The sequence below is a fragment of the Panthera pardus genome, unplaced genomic scaffold (genome assembly GCF_024362965.1).
Source record: "Panthera pardus isolate Hobbes unplaced genomic scaffold, ASM2436296v1 HiC_scaffold_4, whole genome shotgun sequence".
In the NCBI taxonomy this organism is placed as follows: Eukaryota; Metazoa; Chordata; class Mammalia; order Carnivora; family Felidae; genus Panthera; species Panthera pardus.
The window spans coordinates 8,675,440-8,695,506 of record NW_026526969.1 but is presented as its reverse complement, the minus strand read 5'-3'; the positions used below and the strand labels follow the sequence as shown (position 1 = coordinate 8,695,506).

Genomic DNA, 20,067 nt, shown 5'->3' with positions numbered 1-20,067 from the left:
GTTTTTGCCATTTTTGCCAGCTATAGAATTTTAGATTTGAAATGATTTTCTGTTGGAATTCTGCAGACAATGTTCCACGGCCTCTTAGAACCCCTGGTTGCTATTGAAAAGCCTGATGCCATGGTGACTCCTGATCCTTAGTATGTGACCTGCTTCTCTCTATCTGAAAGTGGTTAGGGTCTTCTCTCCCCTCCTCCCCCAATACTCTGAAATCTCATGTCAGACCTTCCATGGGTGTCTTTGCACCCATCATAAGAGACCCCTTTTCATCAAGAGACTTGTAGCTCAGTCCTATGAAATCTTCTCGTGTGGTTTTTCCGAAGTCCTTTCTTTTCCTTTGGGCTTTCTGATTTGAACTCTTTGGTTGGATGCTAGACGTTCTGGACTGCTTCTCTAAGTCTTTCTCTTGGTCCTTCTCTCCTGCTCTCATCTCATTTCCTCTCACTGGATTTTAAATTTCCACCCTTTGTATTTTTCATTTCCCAGAGCGTTCTGGTGTTCTCTGTCTGGTTTTCATGGCATCCCTGGAAGGATGTCAAGAGAGGAGGGTCAGGGATAGATAAAGTAGCCTGGGCTCACTGTGCCTTCCCCTCTTCCCTAAGAGCCGCCTCTGAGGTCCCATATGGCTCCTCCAGTCTGGACTCTGGTGCTGCTGGTGGGGGCCGCCTGGGGCCAGGGTCACATGCCTGCCCCTGTCCGGTAAGCGGGGCTCAGGGGGTGATCTGGGGTGACTCTGGGGGAGAGTGGGGGGGCAAAAGGGTAACGATGAAGGGCACAGCCGTGGGGAGGAAGGGGATGATGAACAGGAACAGTGGGGAGAACCCCACGACCCAAGCGCCTAGAACTGAGGAGTGTGAGAAGCTCAGAGGACAGAGCCCAGATGTTAGAAAGAGCAAGGAGAGACGAGAGGAGAGGCTGGGCCTTCGGGAAACGGACCAAACCCAGGGCAAACCCAGCAGACAGGAGACTTCCGGTAGAGGCAGCAAGAAATGATAGATGGCTTGGTGTCCTGGAGCTTGTTTTGTGGGATTTGAGCAAGCCGAACTTGTGCATGGATGGCAAAGGGCTATTCTGTTTGGCCTACACCATCTGGGGAGGCACAGTGAGCGTCTGTGTGTTATTCCTAGGGCGAGGAGGCGCCATCCCTGTGTTATTCATCTGTATGTTCAGTGGCATGTAGCTAGGGCAGCATGGGACCCAGGGTCCCCGCTCTAAGGGGAGAACTTAGGCTTCAGCACAAGAGGACCTCAGCTCGAAGGAAGGGGTGTCCCCAGGTGTAAACGCGGAGGCACTGCTTGAGAACTGCCAGACACACGATCGGGTTCCTCCTCCAGGGAGGCTCCAACACACGTCACAGAGGCACGGAGGGAACCAGTGAGGCGCTCTGAGGAGAGACACTCATTATTTTATTTTATTTTTAGGAGACAGATGAGAATTTAACGTGAGGAGGTTGGGGGACTTCTTTTTTTTTTTTTTAATGTTTATTTTTTGAGAGAGAGAGCACAAGTTGGGGAGGGCCATAGAGAGAGAAGGAGACACAGAATCTGAAGCAGGCTCCAGGCTCTGAGCTGTCAGCACAGAGCCTGATGTGCAGCTCGAACCCACAAGCAGTGAGATCATGACTTGAGCCGAAGTCAGTCGCTCAACCGACTGAGCCACCCAAGCGCCCGGCCTTTCGAAAACCTTAAAGAAGACAAATATATGTTCGCCGCCTACACTTTGGTGCAGTATGAATACCAAGAAATCCTTCATGAAGAACCACTCAGAAAGCTCACGATCAATGAGGCTTATGATTCTTGATGATGACAAGTATTACTTTTCTTTTTCCTTCTCCAACCCCAAGGAAGGGGAAGCCTTCAGAATGGAAGCCAGTTGCCCGCAACTCTAGGGATAACTGTGAGTTGGAAACCAGCACCACTCAGACCTTTCTCCTTCCCCAGGGCAGGGTGGCCACCTCAAGGGCCCTCTGGGCTGGGCGATGGCATAAACACATAATGATGTGTGGAGGGCAGTCCTTGGATGAATAGAGGGTGGAGGGACCATGGAAGAGTGGAGTCTAAGCCCTACCTAGAAGATTCGTGTTCAGGTTAACAACAACAAAATGTATGCATCCAGACAAAGCCTGTCTGCCCAGATGAACCCACCCCCCGGGACCTCAGTGTGCGACCCCTGTCCTAGAAGTCCTTCTGCCCTGCCCCACCCCGCCCTGAATTTCTCCTACGAGATTCTTATTTCTCAGATTCTCTTTTCCAAATCTGTGCTCTGGACCCACATAGTGGCTGCCTTCTCTAAGCTAAGCAATCCTGCTAACCCCCGACCCCCAGTTTGGCTCTGGGGCTGGCCCTCTCCCCTCTCCTGGCCTCAGAGCGGCCCTTTCTTCCCAGCTGTTCTCACTCAGTGTGACTTTGAGGATAACTCCAACCCCCTCTGTGATTGGACCCAAGTGTCCACAGATGACGGGGACTGGACTCGAGCCAGTGGACCCTCCCCCATCGGCAGTACGGGTCCCCCCGGGGGCTACCCCAACGGAGGTAAGGAAGCCTAAGGTTTAAGGAGACAGCTAGGAGGTAGGCATGGGCAGACGCAGGTGCAGGGAGAAGGGAGGCAGCTGGAAGTAGACGCCTGGGCTCTGGGAAGGGGGTGGGAGGGCAGCCCTCAAGGCTGGGAGGGCCTCCTCATCATCCTGGGCTCTGCCTCCCGCAGAGGGTTACTACCTGCACATGGCATCAAGCACCTTCCACCGGGGCGGGGTGGCCCGCCTACGCAGCCCCCCCGTATGGGAGCAAGGCCCCCTCTGCGTGCACTTCGCCTACCACCTGTTTGGGCTCTCGTGGGGCGCCCAGCTCAAACTGCTGCTGCTCAGAGGCACCAAGAAGAAGCGTCCCAGTCTGCTCTGGAAACATACTAACACCCAGAACCCCTCCTGGATTCCCACCGCTGTCACCGTGCCTATGGGGCTTGCCCTGCCCAGTCGGGTGAGGGTGCGGCAGAGGGCAGAGTCTTGGGCCCTGGGGCGAATCTGGGTGGGTGGGGGCAGGAGGGGCCGGGCCAAGGAGGGGGCGCCGGGGCCGGGCCACCCGAATTCAGACAGGACAAGTGGGGGCCTGAGGCAAAGGAGCTTACAGGCTGCGTGGTCCCCTCCTTTCTCCCACAGGTGATGTTTGAAGGAGTGAGGGGCAGCACAGCTTACCTGGACATCGCTCTGGATGCCATCTCCATCCACAGGGGCTCCTGCAATCGGAGTGAGCCCCTGTCCCTCCTTCTCTCTCTGCCTCCACCATCCGCCCAGCTCTGGCTTCCCTCTACTTCCACACCTCACACCTTTGAATCCTGAAGCACCTACACCTAAGGAGAGGTTCCCTTTGAACACAGTTGTGGTAATAACTTTCCGAGAGTGACCAACCAAGTCCGGGTTGCCCTGAACTGTCCCCATTTTTGCACAGAAAGTCCTGCATCTCAGGAATGCCTCAGTCCCTGCGCAAAACTGGATGTCTGGTCACTCCAGCTGTTCCCCCAGACCCATCCCGAATCAGCCCTCTAAGCTGACATATAGAGATTCAAGGGGAGCAAACTCAAGTGAAGGAAAATTCCAGAAGCTGAGTCCAAGTAATTAACACTTACTGGGCACAGGATTGTACTAGTGGCTCTCCACAAATGATCTAAAGTGAGATAGGCGGGTGCTGTCGTTCCCAGTTATAGATGAGGAAACTGAGGCTTGGGCAGGTTCTGTAACATGTCCCAGGAATAAGCCGTTGAGGAGTGGAATTGTATCTGGCTCCAAAGCCCCCCGTGGCTCACAGTATTCTGACTCAGAATTGGGTCCCACAGTATTGGGACTCAGAATTCTGAGTATGCCCACACTGGGGCATACTTTTGAGAGCTGCATCCTTCTAGAACAAGCTAAATCCTCCCTCCCTCCCCACCCCGCTCTTTCTCCCCTCAGTCTGCATGATGCAAATGTGCAGCTTTGACATTCCAAATGATCTCTGTGGCTGGAGCTGGATCCCGACAGCCTCTGGGGCCAAGTGGGTCCAGAAGAAGGGGTCGTCCGGGGTGCTGAAAGTGGGGCCTGAGGACGATTTCTCTAGCCCTGGTGGTGAGTAATGAGCACACTTCCGTCCTTTGACTTTGTGGGCTTCTAGTGACCTCTGCAGGAGTTTACGATGTTTGCCTGACTACCGCACAGTAACTGCCATGGGATGTAAGCCCCAGCAACCTCAAACCTCGCTGAGCGCAAGTTACTCAGCAGAAAGCAAACTCCACACCCCAGCTTCCCCCACTGCCATCCCACAAACCCCACCGGGCAGACCCAACACAGCCTACTCCTCACCTCCCTTCCCTGGCACCATTCATTCATGCATTCTTCATTCATTCGTTCAACCATTCATTCAACAAGTACCTACTGAGCGCCTATGATGTGCCAGGTGCTGTTCCAGGCCCTTGAGATACATCAGCTTACAAAACAGACTAGGAGTGGCAGGGGGTGAGAGGAAGATGGTTCCTAAAACAAGAAATAAATTATACAGTTATAGCAGGACTATTGAAAAATGAAAGTCAAACAAAATGAGGGGATTGGGAGTGCAGGAGTTAAGGCGGGGGGGGGGTGTGAGTTTTAAACAAGGTGTCAGGGTAGGTCTCATTCAGGTCATATTTGAGCATAAAGTTGAAGCAAGTGAAGGAGTGACGGAGTGAACATATAGAGGGGAAGAACATTCTAAGCCGAGGGGCCAGCCATGCAAAGGTCCTGAGGTAGCAGTGAGCTAGGAGGTAGGGGAGGTGCTGAGATACAAGAGGCCACCTAGCAAGGATAGAGAAGAGGAGCTTAGAGCAGTCCTAGGCAGGGCTGATGACTTGGAGCCTTGAAGGCCATGGTCGGGACTGTGGCTTTGATTCTATGTGGATGTGGATGGGGAGCCTTTGCAGGATTTGGAACAGAGGAGTGACTAAATCTGCCTTATGTTTAAAAGGATCACCTGGGGTTTTTTGTTTTTGTTTTTGCGTTGAGAATACACTAAAGGGAACGGCCAAAGGCAGATGCAGAGAGGCCATTTAGAAAGCTTTTGCAATATGGCAACTGGGTGGCTCAGTCGATTAAATGTCCGACTTTGGCTCAGGTTGTGATCTCATGGTTCGTGAGTTCGAGCCCTATGTCGGGCTCTGTGCTGACAGCTCTGAGCCTGGAGTCTGTTTTGGATTCTCTGCCTCCCTCTCTCTCTGCCCCTCCCCCACTCACGCACGTGTGCGTGCTCTCTCTCTAAAATAAACATATACATATGTATATAGTTACAAGGCTTTTGTAATAAGCCAGGCAATATGTTTCCTCTTCCATTGCATCCATGTCTGTCCGTAGCTTCTTTCCCACCATCTCTCTCTGTGCTCTAGGCTGGGCTTTTCTTTTCACGGATGACCCCTCCCTCCCTTCCTTCCCCCTTTCTACTTTCTCCCCCACCCCCCTCCCTCCCTTCCTCCCTCCCTTCCTCCCTCCCTCCCTCCCTCCCTCCCTTCCTTCCTTCCTTCCTTCCTTCCTTCCTTCCTTCCTTCCTTCCCTGTGCCTCTCTGCTCCTTTTCTCTCGCCCACAGCAGCTACCTCTCTTCCTGTCTTCTCCACACAACGTGCCTCTCCAGTCCTCACAGAGCACACGCCACGCACGCCAAGCTGTGCAGGTCAAACATGAGAACCCCGCTCCCTGATTTCTTTTCTAAATTCTCTTCTTTGTTCTCTGGCCCCTTGCATTTCTCCATTCTCAATCCTCTCCCTTCATTTTTCTGTCCTTTTCCCCTCCGTCTGCCCCCAGCGCCCAGAAGCCCTTTCTGCTCACTCCAAATGCAAGATCTCCTTCCTCTGAGCTTTCTTGCTGTTCCTGCTGCCTCCGAGGTCCGCCTTCTAGAAAGACCCTGAGAACCTCCTCTCCCCTTCCCTTCCGAAGCCCTGGAGATCAGGGCAGGGCCAGCCCCATCTCCGCATCACCCCCGCCTCCCAGTATTAGCACCCCCAAGCCGAGCCTCAGTAGTTTCAGTAAATGTTGGTTGTTGTTTCCATTTTCTCTCTCCTCCTTTTTCCAGCTTGCTTCCTTCTATTTTTCCGTCTTTTCTTTTACTCCCACTTCTCCTTTCCACCAACCAGCTATCCCATTAGCGCCCTCCTGGCGTTTTCTTTCACCATTTACCACTTCCCTCCTTCCCCTTACCTCCTCCTTCCCTGATGTTTCCTCTCTTTTCTCTTCCCTCCCCTTCTGCCCTCTATTCGGTCTCCCCGAGGCCGCCTTTCCAGGCCTGGTGCGTGCGCGCTCACCAGGCAGGACCGCTCGGGAGTCAAGACGCAGCGCGCCTGCGCAGCCTAACTTTTTCCCCCGGCTACCAGTTGCGTCACGGAGCGAGGTCCAGGTTGATTGGCTGCTTGAACTGCCGGAGGGGGTGGGGTGGGAAGATGCCGGCTTCTAGGCGTCAGACCAGTCCTCTCTCACCAGTTTGTGTGAATCAGCTCTGTCCCGTGGGTCCAGAAAAGGAAGAGGATATGACCCTGGGGGACCTAAAGCGTCACAACCCAAAGGACAAGGTTCTGGCTGCTGCTTCTGAGAGGATGCTGCGTTTCATATGGTGGTGCCTGCGCCCTTACCCAGTCTTGCCAAGCATTTCTGGAAAGTTCGAAGGCCTCGGACAGATGGAGGCCCACCTCATCGCTGGCCGATCCCAGGCAGCTGTTGGGGCTTCCCAGGCCCGGGACCCCTGCGGTCACAGGGTCCTATCCCCCAATTTCAGCCGCCCCACCTAACTGGCCTTTTACTTTATAGGTGGCTTCTACATGCTCCTGGACCCCAAGAATGCAAAACCGCGGCAGAAATCTGTCCTCCTGAGCCCCCTGAGCCAGTCCTCTGGCTGTTTGAGCCTGTCCTTCCACTACATCCTCTATGGCCAGTCACCTGGTGCAGCCCTCGCCATCTATGCTTCTGTCTTGGGTGAGATTGGCATTTGCAGAATTTATGCTTATCTCGTCTCCCAGGGTTGAGTTGACAGGAAAATATGGGGCATCCCATATTTCTAGGGAAATCTAGGATATATGCAAGATTATTGTGTGGCGTAGAATTGGGGAGCTGGGAGAGTGCTGGCTTCTAGAAAAACAGATAAAAGTACCAGGAGAGTGAGAGAGAAGGATGTGCTTGCATTTGGGAGAAGGGGATACACTCCCAGTATTCCCTTAGCTACTCCTCTTTCTGAGTATGGGATTTTTTTTCCTAATTTAAAAATTGTTTATTTTTGAGAGACAGAGAGAGAGACAGAGCATGAGCAAGGGAGGGACAGAGAAAGAGGGAGACACAGAATGTGAAGCAGGCTCCGGGCTCTGAGCTGTCAGCACAGAGCTCGACGTGAGGCTCGAGCTCACAGACCGTGAGATCATGACCTGAGCTAAAGTCAGATGCTTAACCCACAGAGCTACCCAGGCGCCCCCTGAGTACAGGTTTGAGGTCATTTTCAGTCCCCTTAATAAGTCAATTCTCTCTCTGATTCCTTTCATTTGCAGGCAGCATCAGGAAACACACTCTCTTCTCAGGACAACCTGGACCCAATTGGCAGCCTGTTACTGTCAATTACACAGCCCAGGGACAAATTCAGGTACAGAGGAGCAAAGGTCAGGACCCCTTGCATAGGGTAGGCACTTCTGATATTGAAGTGGAGTGAGGGTCTGGGCGCTGGGAGTAGGGTGTCTGGGTTCCTGAATAGAGTAAAATTAGATGGTGGGGGGGTGGTTTGGGCATCTGGGCTCTTTTTTCACTCCCAGTCCCCTTTCTCTCTCTCTCTCTCTCTCTTCAGTTCACTGTGGTGGGTGTGTTTGGAGAGACCCCAGAGCCTGCTGTGGCAGTGGATGCGATCAGCATTGCTCCCTGTGGGGGTGAGAGCAAGGCCCTGGGAGGAGCAGGGCCTCCACCAGATCATCAAAACGGGCGGTGGGGGTGGGGGGGTGGGTGGGAGGGTAAGATTGGGGAGAAATAGAGGGCATGGCCCAAATTTCTCACATCTCCCATTTTGATCCCCTAGAGAGCTTTCCTCAGTGTGACTTTGACGATGATGCCCATCCCTTCTGTGACTGGGCCCAGGCATCAGAGGACGGTGGACACTGGACCCGGGGAAGTAAAAATATGCACATCCAGGGTACAGGCGCTTTTGGAGGTTCCCTTAATGGAGGTGAGGAGATTGAGGATCTCCCAAGCCAACGGATTACTGGGGAGTTGGCTGGTATGATTCCTGGGAGAAGATATTGTAGGTGGCGACGGTCAGCTGGCAGGTGTTTATTGGGAAGCCACCATGGGTCCGAGCTGGGGAGATGACAGAAATCGAACGGGTTGAAGATTCTCCTGCCTGTGGGGTCACTGAAACCGCCAGAAAATCCAGGCAACTCACTTCACTGAGCCCGAGCCTTCAAAATCCACAATCTCATTTTCAGTTAAGACATTTACTGGTGCAGCCAGCAAAGGAATCTGGGTTGCTCGTTTGGTTTTCCCTTTCTTTCTGATCCTACCTTCTTCAGTTAGAAGTCCAAAACAAGTAGGAAAAAAAAAACCCGCTTACAGCGTGGGGAGTTTGGGTGTTCGCGTCAAACCCTCGTTTGCAAGGTGTCGCTAGGGAAAACAACACGAGAGTGTCCTCAGGGTGGGGGTGGGGGTTGTCATCTTGCCCTTCTTTTGATTCCCTTCTTTTGCCCAGAAGGTCGCTATATCTATTTCGAGGCTGACAAGTTCTCTGAGGCAGGCCAGTCTTGCAGACTGGTGAGCCGGCCCTTCTGTGCCCCGAGTGCGATCTGTGTGGAGTTTGCTTACCACATGTACGGCCTAGGAGAGGGCGCTAAACTCAGTCTCCTGCTGGAGAGTCCCGCAGGCAGTTTCCCGACTTCTCTCTGGCACCGCGTTGGGTCTCAGAGCCCCGACTGGCTGAACACCTCCGTCACTATCCCTTCGGGGCATCAACAGCCCATGCAGGTGAGAGACAGAGTGGGCCCTGTGTGGGGCCCGGTGAGGGGGACATAGTACCCGGGGACAATCAGGGCTGAGGAGATGGGACGCTGGAAAGGGGGCAGAGCAGAGGTGAACTCAGTGTCCCTGAGAGGGATATCTGCATCCTGAGAAGGAGTGAGGGCAGAATTGGACTGTTGAGCCTAGAACAAGGTGACCTTTTGGCAGAGGACAGGCTGTCTGGGAGAATCCTTGAGGTGCCATGGATTCAGTTGGACTTCTCTCTTCTCTGTCCTTCATTCCCTTCAGCTGATATTGGAGGCCATCAGAGGGACCAACACTGCCTTTGTTGTCGCTGTGGGTTTTATCTTGATCAATCACGGGACTTGTAGAGGTAAAACAAAACTCAAGGCCCCGGAAAGGGGGCGGTGCTCTGGGATGACCATCTGTCAGATGGCTGAAAATCAAGTTCTCTCCTGTGCTTGTATTTTCACACTGCTTTGTGTTCTACATTCTGCCTTCTCGGTGGCATCAGGATGTTTGCGTGTGCGCATGTGACTTTGATGCAGTGAATTTCTGTGGCTAGATCCAGAATTCCTTACCCAGTAGATGGCGATCCTGAAGGGAGGACCCACATCCTATTCATGTTGTGTCGTTTGTATCTGGCATGACGTCTGATATTTATTAGGAGCAGTGCTTGTTGAGAGTTTGTTGAGTGAAGGTTGGGGTTGGGAGTAGAAGGAGAGGTGTGAATAAATTACCCTTTGAGGCCACCCACTCCAATTGGAAGTGAGTGAAGAGGGTGGTGGTCTGGTTTCGACTAAACTCCAGGGTTTGTTTGTTTGTTTGTTTGTTTTTTCTTTGCAGGAACTATGCCAACAGTGCTTCCTTCCAAATCTCCAGTTCCCCCCACTGGCCCTTCTGAAACCCTTGTCTCCACAGAAAAACCTAGGACTCCCACAGAAAAACCTACAGTCCCCAAAGAAAAACCTATGGCCACCACAGAAAAACCCACTGTCCCCAGTGAAATATCCACTGTCCTCACAGAAAAACCCATGGCCCCCACAGAAAAACCCATGACCCCCACAGAAAAACCTATGACACCCCAAATAAAACCTATGGCCCTCACAGAAAAACCCACTGTCACCACAGTAAAGCCCATAGTCCCAACAGAAAAGCCCACTATTCCCACTAAAAAACCCACTGTCCCCTCTGAAGAGACCATTGTGCCCTCTGAAGAGACCACTGTCCTTCCCAAAGAGCCCACCATCTCCACTGGAAAACCTACCATCCCCACTGGAAAGCCTACCATCCCCACTAAAAAGTCCACTATACCCCCTGAAAAGCCCAGTATCTCCACAGAAGAGCCCGTTGTCCACACAGAAAGACCTACTGTCCACACTGAAAGGACCACCATCCACACTGAAAGGTCCACTGTCCCCATAGAAAAACCCACTATGCCCACTGAAAGGCCCACCATCCCCACAGAAAAATCTACCCTTCCCACAGAAAAACCCACCGTCCTTACTGAAAGGCCCACCATCCCCACAGAAAAACCTACCCTTCCCACAGAGAAACCCACCACCCCTACTGAAAAGACCACCATCCCCACAGAAAAATCTACCCTTCCTAAAGAAAAACCCACCATCCCCACTGAAAGGCCCACAGTGCCCACAGAAAAACCCACTGTCCCCACTGAAAGTTCCACCATCCACACAGAAAAACCTACCCTTCCCACAGAAAAACCCACCGTCCTTACTGAAAGGCCTACCATCCCCACAGAAAAACCCACCACCCCTACTGAAAAGACCACCATCCCCACAGAAAAACCTACCCTTCCTAAAGAAAAACCCACCGTCCCCACTGAAAGTTCCACCATCCCCACAGAAAAACCTACCCTTCCCACAGAAAAACCCACCATCCACACAGAAAAACCTACCCTTCCCACGGAAAAGCCCACTGTCCTTACTGAAAGGCCTACCATCCCCACAGAAAAACCCACCACCCCTACTGAAAAGACCACCATCCCCACAGAAAAACCTACCGTTCCTAAAGAAAAACCCACCGTCCCCACTGAAAGGCCCACCATCCCCACAGAAAAATCTACCCTTCCCACAGAAAAACCCACCATCCACACAGAAAAACCTACCCTTCCCACAGAAAAACCCACCGTCCCCACTGAAAGGCCCACCATCCCCACAGAAAAATCTACCCTTCCCACAGAAAAACCCACCATCCCCACAGAAAAACCTACCCTTCCCACAGAAAACCCCCCTGTCCCTACTGAAAGGCCTACCATCCCCACAGAAAAACCCACCGTCCCCACTGAAAGGCCCACCATCCCCACAGAAAAACCTACCCTTCCCACAGAGAAATCCACCACCCCTACTGAAAAGACCACCATCCCCACAGAAAAACCTACCCTTCCCACAGAAAAACCCACCGTCCCCACTGAAAGGCCCACCATCCCCACAGAAAAACCTACCCTTCCCACAGAGAAACCCACCACCCCTACTGAAAAGACCACCATCCCCACAGAAAAACCTACCCTTCCTAAAGAAAAACCCACCGTCCCCACTGAAAGGCCCACAGTTCCTACAGAAAAACCCACTGTCTCCATTGAAAGGCCCACCATCCCCACAGAAAAACCTACCCTTCCCACAGAAAAACCCACCGTCCTTACTGAAAGGCCTACCATCCCCACAGAAAAACCCACCACCCCTACTGAAATGACCACCATCCCCACAGAAAAACCTACCCTTCCCACAGAAAAACCCACCGTCCTTACTGAAAGGCCTACCATCCCCACAGAAAAACCCACCACCCCTACTGAAATGACCACCATCCCCACAGAAAAACCTACCCTTCCCACAGAGAAACCCACCATCCCCACTGAAAGGTCTACAGTTCCCACAGAAAAACCCCCTGTCCCCACTGAAAGGCCTACCACCCCTACTGAAAAGACCACCATCCCCACAGAAAAATCCACTGTCCTCACTGAAAAGACCACCGTCCCTACTGGAAGGCCTACCATCCCCACAGAAAAAACCACCATCCCTACTGAAAAACCCACTGTCCCTACAAAAAACCCCACCATCCCCACAAAAATATCTACTTTTGCCACTGAATGGCACACAGTTCCTACAATACCCCAGCCCAGCCCAACACTTGTACCCATTGGGCCAACAGTCTTGGTGATGCCTTCTACCGCTCCAAGTACCTCCACGACCGCTACAACCCCTGGACGCACTCCAGGTATGTGACACAGCATCGAACCGACAGCAGAAAGTAAGAGATCATGAGTAGGAGAGAGAATTAGGTAAATGGATGCTTCTAATAGAAAACTGCAGTCTTAGAAGAGAGATGAATGCGACATGTTAACTTTTGAAAAAATGAGGACCACCCCGACCAAGAGGGAAGCAGAGCATGGGTGGGGTGGAGGTTGTTGGGAGTCAAGTCCCGAACTTACAGCATCTTTTTTTTTTTTAAGATTCTATTTTTAAGTAATCTCTACACCCAACGTGGGGCTCTAACTCACAACCCTGAGATCAAGAGTTGCATGCTCCACTGACTGGGCCAGTCGCATGCCACACGCATTCCTCTTTATAGAGATATAATTCATATAGTATAAGACGCATCCTTTTAAAGTTTGCAATTCAGTGGTTTTCGTATATTTACAACGTTGTGCAAACATCAGTTTCTAATTCTGGAACGTTTTTATCACCCCAAAAAGAAACCCGTTAGCAGTCACTCCACATTCTCCCCAAACCCCCACCATGCCCCAAGCCCTGGCAACCACTAATCAACTTCCTGTCTCTGTGGATTTACCTCTTTTAGACATTGCATACATGGAGCATGATGTACTATGTGGTCTTTTGGACTGGCTTCTTTCCCTCCCATCATGTTTTCAAGGTTCTTCCGTGTTGTAGAAATTCAAGTCCATCCATATGAGGGATCTTCGCTCCTCTTTATGGCTAAATTATGGACTTGCTTTGTAGAGAACTTGAGTGTGGGGGTATAGGAGAACAGGAAGTCTCCCTGAAAAAAGCGGTAGAGTGAAGGCTTGATGCAGGCTGTTTTCCTCTCAGCGAGGTGTCCCCCAAATGCCCACTATGAGCGCTGCACCTGCCCAGCATCCTGTGAGAGACCCAAGCCCAACTGTGGGCCCCCCTGCAAACCTGGCTGTGTCTGCAATTCTGGCTTCTTGTTTCGGGGATCCCTCTGCATCAATGCCTCGTCCTGCAATTGCTTCTACAACAACAATTACTATAAGGTAAGGCCGCTGGGGTGCCCAGAGCCCCCGAGGGAGATTGTGAGTGGAACACCTGGGTTCTGGCTCCATCTGCTCCCGAGACGAGATGACTGTCCCCATGGGATAGTCCCAAGGGGCCAGCTCACAAGCAGAGGTTATGCAATATTGGAGTCATTCATTCCAAATATGGCTTTTGATGGTCATCTCTGTTCCTACAATAAATAGGTGCTGAGTACTCACTTTGGCTCAGCTAGGCTAGACTGTGCAGAACATTCCATAATCCTGTGGCCCCACGCATGAGATACTGGGCCAACCTGGTGGTCCAAGGCCCCCATCTCCATCCTGAGGAAAGCCGGGGGGGTCCCTGCATGTACAGGGAGCCCAGATGCTGAGTAGAACTTCAGGAGTGTTCAAGGCAGAACACAGCATTCCAGAATCTTCTTCCAAAGGAGCTTGCATATCCTGTCAAAACAGAGGAGTTACTGTTTTGTCTCCCCTAATTGGTGGCCCCCCTGGGAAGGTTCCACGTGAGCGCAGGCTCTGAGCCAGCGCTGTCCAGAAGAAATAGCACACAAGCCTCATGCTTTATTTCACATTTCCTAATAGCCACATTTTTAAAAAGTAAAAAGAAACAGGTTAAATTAATTCCAGTAATGTACTCAATCTCAAATATTCTCATTTCAACATGTAACTAATAATTATTAATGAGATCATTTATATTCCTTCCCCCCTCCATACTAATTCTTCAAAATCCAGTGTGTATGTTATACTTACGGCATATCTCAATTTGAGCCAGCCACGTTTCAAGAGCTCGATGGCCACATGTGGCTGGTAGCCACTGTATTGGACAGAGCCTTTAAATCTGGGCTCCAGCAGGGGCACCTGCATGGCTCAGTCAGTTAAGCGTCTGACTTTGGTTCAGGTCATGATCTCACGGTTCTTGGGTTTGAGCCCTGCGTCTGGCTCTGTGCTGACAGCTCAGAGCCTGCATTCTGTCTCTGTCTCTCTCAAAAGTACATAAACATTTAAAAAAAAAGATTTTTTTTTTTTTTTAAATCTGGGCTCCAGCATTCACTTGCTGGGTGACCTTGGGCAAGTGTCTTTATCTCTTCAGATCTGTGTCTGTGTCTACGAAATGTGTACACAATAATTTCTACCTACCTCATAAGGCTGTTGTGAAGCTGAAATTAGGTCTGAACACAGGCCAAGTACTTAATAAATGTTACTATTATTAGCTAATTATGGTAAATATCATACACAACCTATTATGAGTGCATTAAGCCAGGGGCATCTGGCTGGCCCAGCTGGTAGAGTGTGTGACTCTTGATCCCAGGGTTGTGAGTTCAAGCCCACGTTGGGCGTGGACCCTACTTAAAAAAAAAAAAGTGCATTAAGCTCTTCACTAGTGTCCAGTGGCTTGTCTCAGCTTCAGGTGTTCTTCCCCATGGATCATCTGAGTTCCTATCTGCCTCTTTGAGGACCACTTTCTCCCCTTCCTCCCTTTAACTAGTCTCCTGGGTGTCCCTGTGTCAGTGTTAGGATTAGTTTCAGCCTCAGAAAGATCTATCACAACCATTAGCATTAAGCATTTCTTGCCTGCCCCTGGAGTCGTGTATGCATTTCTTATACATTCATTTATGCATTCAAGGAACGTTTCTTGAGTCTTTTCCACCCTCCTGGAATTGGGGCCATCCCAAACAGGGCATGGTCCTTGCTCTCCTAATGCTCTTAGATTCCGCGGGATACATTGGATCTTGGTTCACTATGACACAGCATAGGTTTCTTTTTCTTTATTGTTTATTTATTGTGGGGGGGGGGGCAGGGGCAGAGAGAGAAGGAGAGAGAATCTCAAGCAGGCTCCCCACTGTCAGCAAAGAGACCAATACGGGGCTTGAATTCACAAACCATAAGGTCATGACCTGAGCCGAAACTAGGAGTCGGAAGCTTAACTGACTGAGTCATCCAGGTGCCCCAACAGCAAAGGTTTCTTGGATGAGAGCTCCTGCCAAGCACTGTGCGATGTGTTGCGGCTCTGATAGTGAGTAAAGAGCCATGGTCCCTCACAGAGTGCTTGCAATCAAACAATCACAGGAATTAATACGAAAGTACAGTTGTGGTAAGTCCTGGGAAGGAAGGGTACCCAAAGCGGTGAGGGTGACCTCGTCAGGGAGTCTGAGAAGTCTTCCTGAGAAAGTAGTGACCCTTGAGCTGGTTACATAAAAATGATTTAGAAAGAGGGGGAAGAGCATTCCAGGACAAGAGGGAAGCACGTGCAAATGTCCTGTGGTGAGCAGGGCTATCTGGCAGGGCCGTGGGAAGAGGAAGAGTATGCGCCAAGTGAGGTCTGCAGGTGTGGTGGTGAAGGGGGAAGGGTCCCCAGAGCTATAGTGTCTAACTCCGGACCCCCTGCTCCCAGCCTGGGGCAGAGTGGTTCAGCTCGAACTGCACAGAACGTTGCCGCTGCAGGCCTGGCAGTCGGATGGAGTGCCAGATCTCTCAGTGTGGGACTCACACAGTGTGCCAGCTGAAGAACGGCCACTACGGATGCCAGCCCTATGGTGAGCCCCTCCCTGCACGCTACCCCGCCAGCCAGCTGGTCAGAGTGGGTATGACACCAGGGTCCCTTGACCAGAGGAGCCGGGGCACGCCACCGGGTGGGTGAGGTGCTGCTTGGAGCAGTAGCAGCAGCCCGCTGCCTGTGCCCCCCACCCTCCTCCTCCCCAGCAGGCACCGCCACCTGCACCGTCTACGGAGACCTGCACTATCTCACCTTTGATGGAAGACACTTCAACTTCATGGGCAAATGCACCTACGTCTTGGCCCAACCTTGTGGCAACTCGACAGGTATGGCCCTGGAGATGCCTGGGCCAGGGGTCCAAGTTCAGAACAGCTGGGAACAGCGGGCGGCAGGAAAGGGCTGGGGAGCCGATGGGAGGAGCAAGATGGGAACAATGTCTTGGGTGACGTAAGAGTGGACACGTCCACCCCAGAAGCAGGACTTACTCAGGATGCCCTTTAAGAGAATGCCTCTTTAGGAGTTGTCTCCCTGGCCAGCTTTTACTGAAGGCCTACCTGGAATAATGGCAATGAAGGGACGAGAGAGCTATTACGAATGCCCTGCCCCAGAGGGTGCCCTGGCCCACTGAGGGGGCACAGAGTCTCAGCACAGTACAGGCTATTCTGGAAGAAGGCAGACAGTCACGCCCCACTCTTTGTGGTCCTTTAGCCCCGCAGTGCCAGGTGTGGGCGCCACCCTCAGTGGACGCTCAGACATGCTTGTTGAATGGGCCCCTGGGTGCTCTTCACCCCTCTCCCCACCCAGAGCCATTCTTCAGGGTGGCGGCAAAGAATGAAAATCGAGGACAGGAAGGCATGTCCTGCCTGAGCAAAGTCTACGTGACCCTGCATGAGATCACCATCACCCTGCTCAGGGACAGGCGCACGCTGGTGAGTCTGGTTTTCTGTTCAGTCCTGCCAATGCTTCCAGACCTTGGCTGTAGCCTGTCCCGTGGGCCGCGGTGTTCCAGCCAGCTCCTGCCACCTCCAGACCTCTCAGGGACGGGTTCCAGAGCATTCTGTGTGCTACTGAGGATTGCCGTGGATGCTGCCGTGCCTTCCAGCGTGGATGTGGGAATCTGTGGGGCGGCGGGGGAGGGGGGGTGGTTCTCCTTGACTTTCCATCTGTCTCTGGGTGGGGTGTTCTCCTTGACTTTCTGTCTGTCTCTCCGGGTGGGGGTGGGGGCGGGGGCGGGGGTTCTCCTTGACTTTCCCTCTGTCTCCTGGTCTCCTCCCTTGCCCCGCCTTCCAGGTTGGGGGGAAGCAAGTCTCTCTCCCAGCGGTACCTTTTAAAGGAATCTTCCTGGCTTCAAGTGGGCGGTTTGTGGAGCTGCAGACGGCGTTTGGTTTGCGGGTGAGATGGGATGGCAACCAGCAGCTGTATATAAGTGTGCCCAGGTGAGGGGTGCCCTTCGGTGCCGCTGCCACTCCCCCGACCTGCTCTGTCCCCTCCCCCTCCCAGGACCTTGCCCTCCTCCTCCCCCTCCCATCCAGGCACTAATTTTCAATCTTTGGGTGGGAAGCATCTAGTTCCCGCCTCCCTTTGGATGAGGAGACAGGAGAAATTGGTTTCTGGGCAGAATGATAATAGCAGGATATACACATGATGCTTTGGGAATGTCCTAGAACGAGTGGCTAATGGGTCTTGGGAGCTTCCTGAAGAGTGGTCACTTGACTCCAGTCTCAAGAAAGGGTGGTTCCCAGGACGGACAAACAAGGGAAAGAATGTCTTTGCAGATAGCAAACGGCAAATGCATGGAAAACCGGGAATGTGGGAATATTGTTGTGGTGTGGTTTGAAATGCTGGGGTTTGGAGTCGACAATGAAAAAGAATTTTTTAAAAACATTTTTTAAATGTTTATTTATTTTTGAGAGAGAGAGAGAGAGAGAGAGAGAGAGCGAGCACGAGCAGGGAGGGGCAGAGACAGAGAAGGAGACACAGAATGTGAAGCAGTCTCCAGGCTCTGAGCTGTCAGCCCAGAGCCCGATGCGGGGCTTGAACTCATGAACCGAGAGATCATGACCTGAGCAAAGTCAGACACTTAACCGGCTGAGCCACCCAGGCAACCCAAAAAGTAGTTTTATTAAAGCACAGGGATAGGACCCATGGGCAGAGAGAGCTGCACTGGGAGTGAGGGGTGCCTGATTATAGACTTGGGAATTGGGGAAGTAAAGATAAGCAGAAGCTTCCAAAGGAGACTCACAGGATCCCAGAGGTCTAGCTGTTGCCAAGCTACGGTTGTCCTTCCCTCTAACAGAGTATTAATATTAAGACAGATGGAGTTCCTGGAGGAACATCTTACTCTGCCTGTCTCAAGTATTTGTTGGGGCACCTGGGTGGCTCAGTCGGTTAAGTGTCCAACTTCAGCTCCGGTCATGATCTCACGGTTCATGGGTTTGAGCCCCACGTTGGACTCTCTGCTATCAGCACAGAGCCTGCTTCGGATCCTCTGTCCCCCTCTCTCTGCCTCTCCCCCCGCTTGCTTGCGTGCACTCCTGCTTTCTCTCTCTCTCTCAAAAATAAATAAACATAAAAAAAAGAATTTGTCAAAGGGCTGTAGGTTGTAAGGAAGTGTAATTTTATCTACATTTCTTTTTGCCTTTGGTTCCCACATTTGTAGGGCCAGCAAGAAGATGGGGCATGAGTGGAGTAGTGAGGATGGCTGGGGGGAAGGTCTGTGAGGTCCTTGTGCGCAGGGTGCCTGACACAGGCTCTTGTTTGCAACGTGCGTCTGTTAGTCCTCTGATGTGTCCTGCCCGAGGCCCACAGCTCTGCCCTTCCCTCTGCGTGGTCCCTCCAGGGACTGGAGCCCCTTCTCTCCATTAACGCCTCCTCCTCTCCTCCCACCCCCAGCACCTACTCTAGCAAACTCTGTGGCTTCTGTGGCAACTATGACGGGGACGGTAGCAATGACAACCAGAAGCCCGACGGCAGCCCAGCGCTGGACGATGAGGAGCTGGGCAACAGCTGGCAGACGGCAGAGGACGAGGACAAGGAGTGAGGACGTGGCCAACCCTGCCTCTGCCCTTCTGAGAACCGTGCACCCTGACCGACATCACCCCTTTTCTTCCTTCTCCTCTCCCGCCTGCAACCCCCCTGCCCCCGCCACTTCTGTCATTCTTCTCCCTGCTCCCGATCCGGCCAAGTTCACGGACACCTCACCACCGCGCTTGCCCCCACGCTGTCAGTCGTCCTCAGGGGATGCCAAGCAGCCTCTGTTCCGGTTTGCTCGGTTCCAGGTTTTCCCACCTCCTCCCGGGCTTGGGGTTCAGCAGCTGTCCACTAGGGGCCACCGAGAGCCGCGAGACTGCTGGGGTAGGGGCGGGGTGGAGACGAGCCTTCAGGGCCTGTTGGGGGGGGGGGTGTCTCTTCCAGGTGCCAGAAGAACCCGACAGTTCCTCCCTCGTGCAAGTCAGGCTTGCAGAACAGTCTGTCGGGACTACAGTTCTGTGGACGGCTCTTGGACACCCGCGGAGCCTTTGAGTATGAAGGGAGCCGGTTAGGGCCACGGGAGGCAGGGTGGTCACTGAGCACCTGGCTCATTCCTCTGACCCAGCCTCTCTCCTTAGGGCATGTCTGCCTCACCTCAAGGCCTCCTCGTTCTTCAAGAGCTGCACGTTTGACATGTGTAAGTTCCGGGGGCTGCAGCCAGTGCTGTGTGCCCATATGGCAGCCTTGACTGAGATCTGCCAGGATGCTGGCTATGCCGTGAAGCCTTGGAGGGGACCCCAATTCTGCCGTGAGTTGTGCCCCGCAGCAGGGCCCCTTCCTTCACCCACGGATGCGAGCAGAGGGTGGGCATCTGAGTGTTGGCACAGGCGTGGGGGACCCCTGGCTGAACCGCTCTGATTCCGCACGTGCACAGGGAAATCTGCAGGCAGAAATAGCCATGGAGAAAAATCACAGTCCCTTGCAGACTCAGAAAGCGCCCCCGGCCGCCTGAGGCTATGCGGGGCAATGCTTGCAGGTGTATCTGCACGGCCTCGGTGTCCTCACGGCCTCTGGGGAGCCTGCTTAGGCGGCGGTGCCCTTGATCGAGCCCTCATGGGCTTTTTCTTCTGCCCTGTAGACAAGTGCATGTCTACACAGCAGCAGTACTGAGACGTTTGGATCTGTCTGCTCCCCCAGATCTTTCTGCTCCCCCAGACCTGCCTCTTAGTAGCTCCCAGCAGGCCACTTTCTGGGCCCAGAGTGGAAGCCGAGCTCCTTGGTCACCCTTCTCCGGGTCACCCTCTGCTTCTCAGGATTGGGCAGAAGCCTCTAGCTGTGGGCCCTCTGAACGCTGGGCTTTGAACCCACCTTCGTTCCCTTTT

The 20,067-nt window shown here is 52.7% G+C and overlaps 1 protein-coding gene across 1 annotated transcript in view; it reads left to right on the top strand.

The window, feature by feature from the left end:
* The first annotated feature begins 2,134 nt into the window (after positions 1-2,134).
* Positions 2,135-20,067, top strand: part of ZAN (zonadhesin) — a 36,837-nt gene continuing 18,904 nt past the window's right edge. Inside the window, 20 exon segments of the mRNA XM_053894239.1 lie at positions 2,135-2,158; positions 2,366-2,531; positions 2,704-2,975; positions 3,155-3,242; positions 3,944-4,096; positions 6,792-6,956; positions 7,520-7,611; positions 7,810-7,888; positions 8,035-8,181; positions 8,701-8,972; positions 9,255-9,339; positions 9,813-12,200; positions 13,034-13,218; positions 15,614-15,755; positions 15,922-16,041; positions 16,520-16,644; positions 17,006-17,151; positions 18,608-18,751; positions 19,130-19,237; positions 19,324-19,493. Coding sequence (XP_053750214.1) covers positions 2,135-2,158; positions 2,366-2,531; positions 2,704-2,975; positions 3,155-3,242; positions 3,944-4,096; positions 6,792-6,956; positions 7,520-7,611; positions 7,810-7,888; positions 8,035-8,181; positions 8,701-8,972; positions 9,255-9,339; positions 9,813-12,200; positions 13,034-13,218; positions 15,614-15,755; positions 15,922-16,041; positions 16,520-16,644; positions 17,006-17,151; positions 18,608-18,751; positions 19,130-19,237; positions 19,324-19,493 — 5,071 coding nt within the window.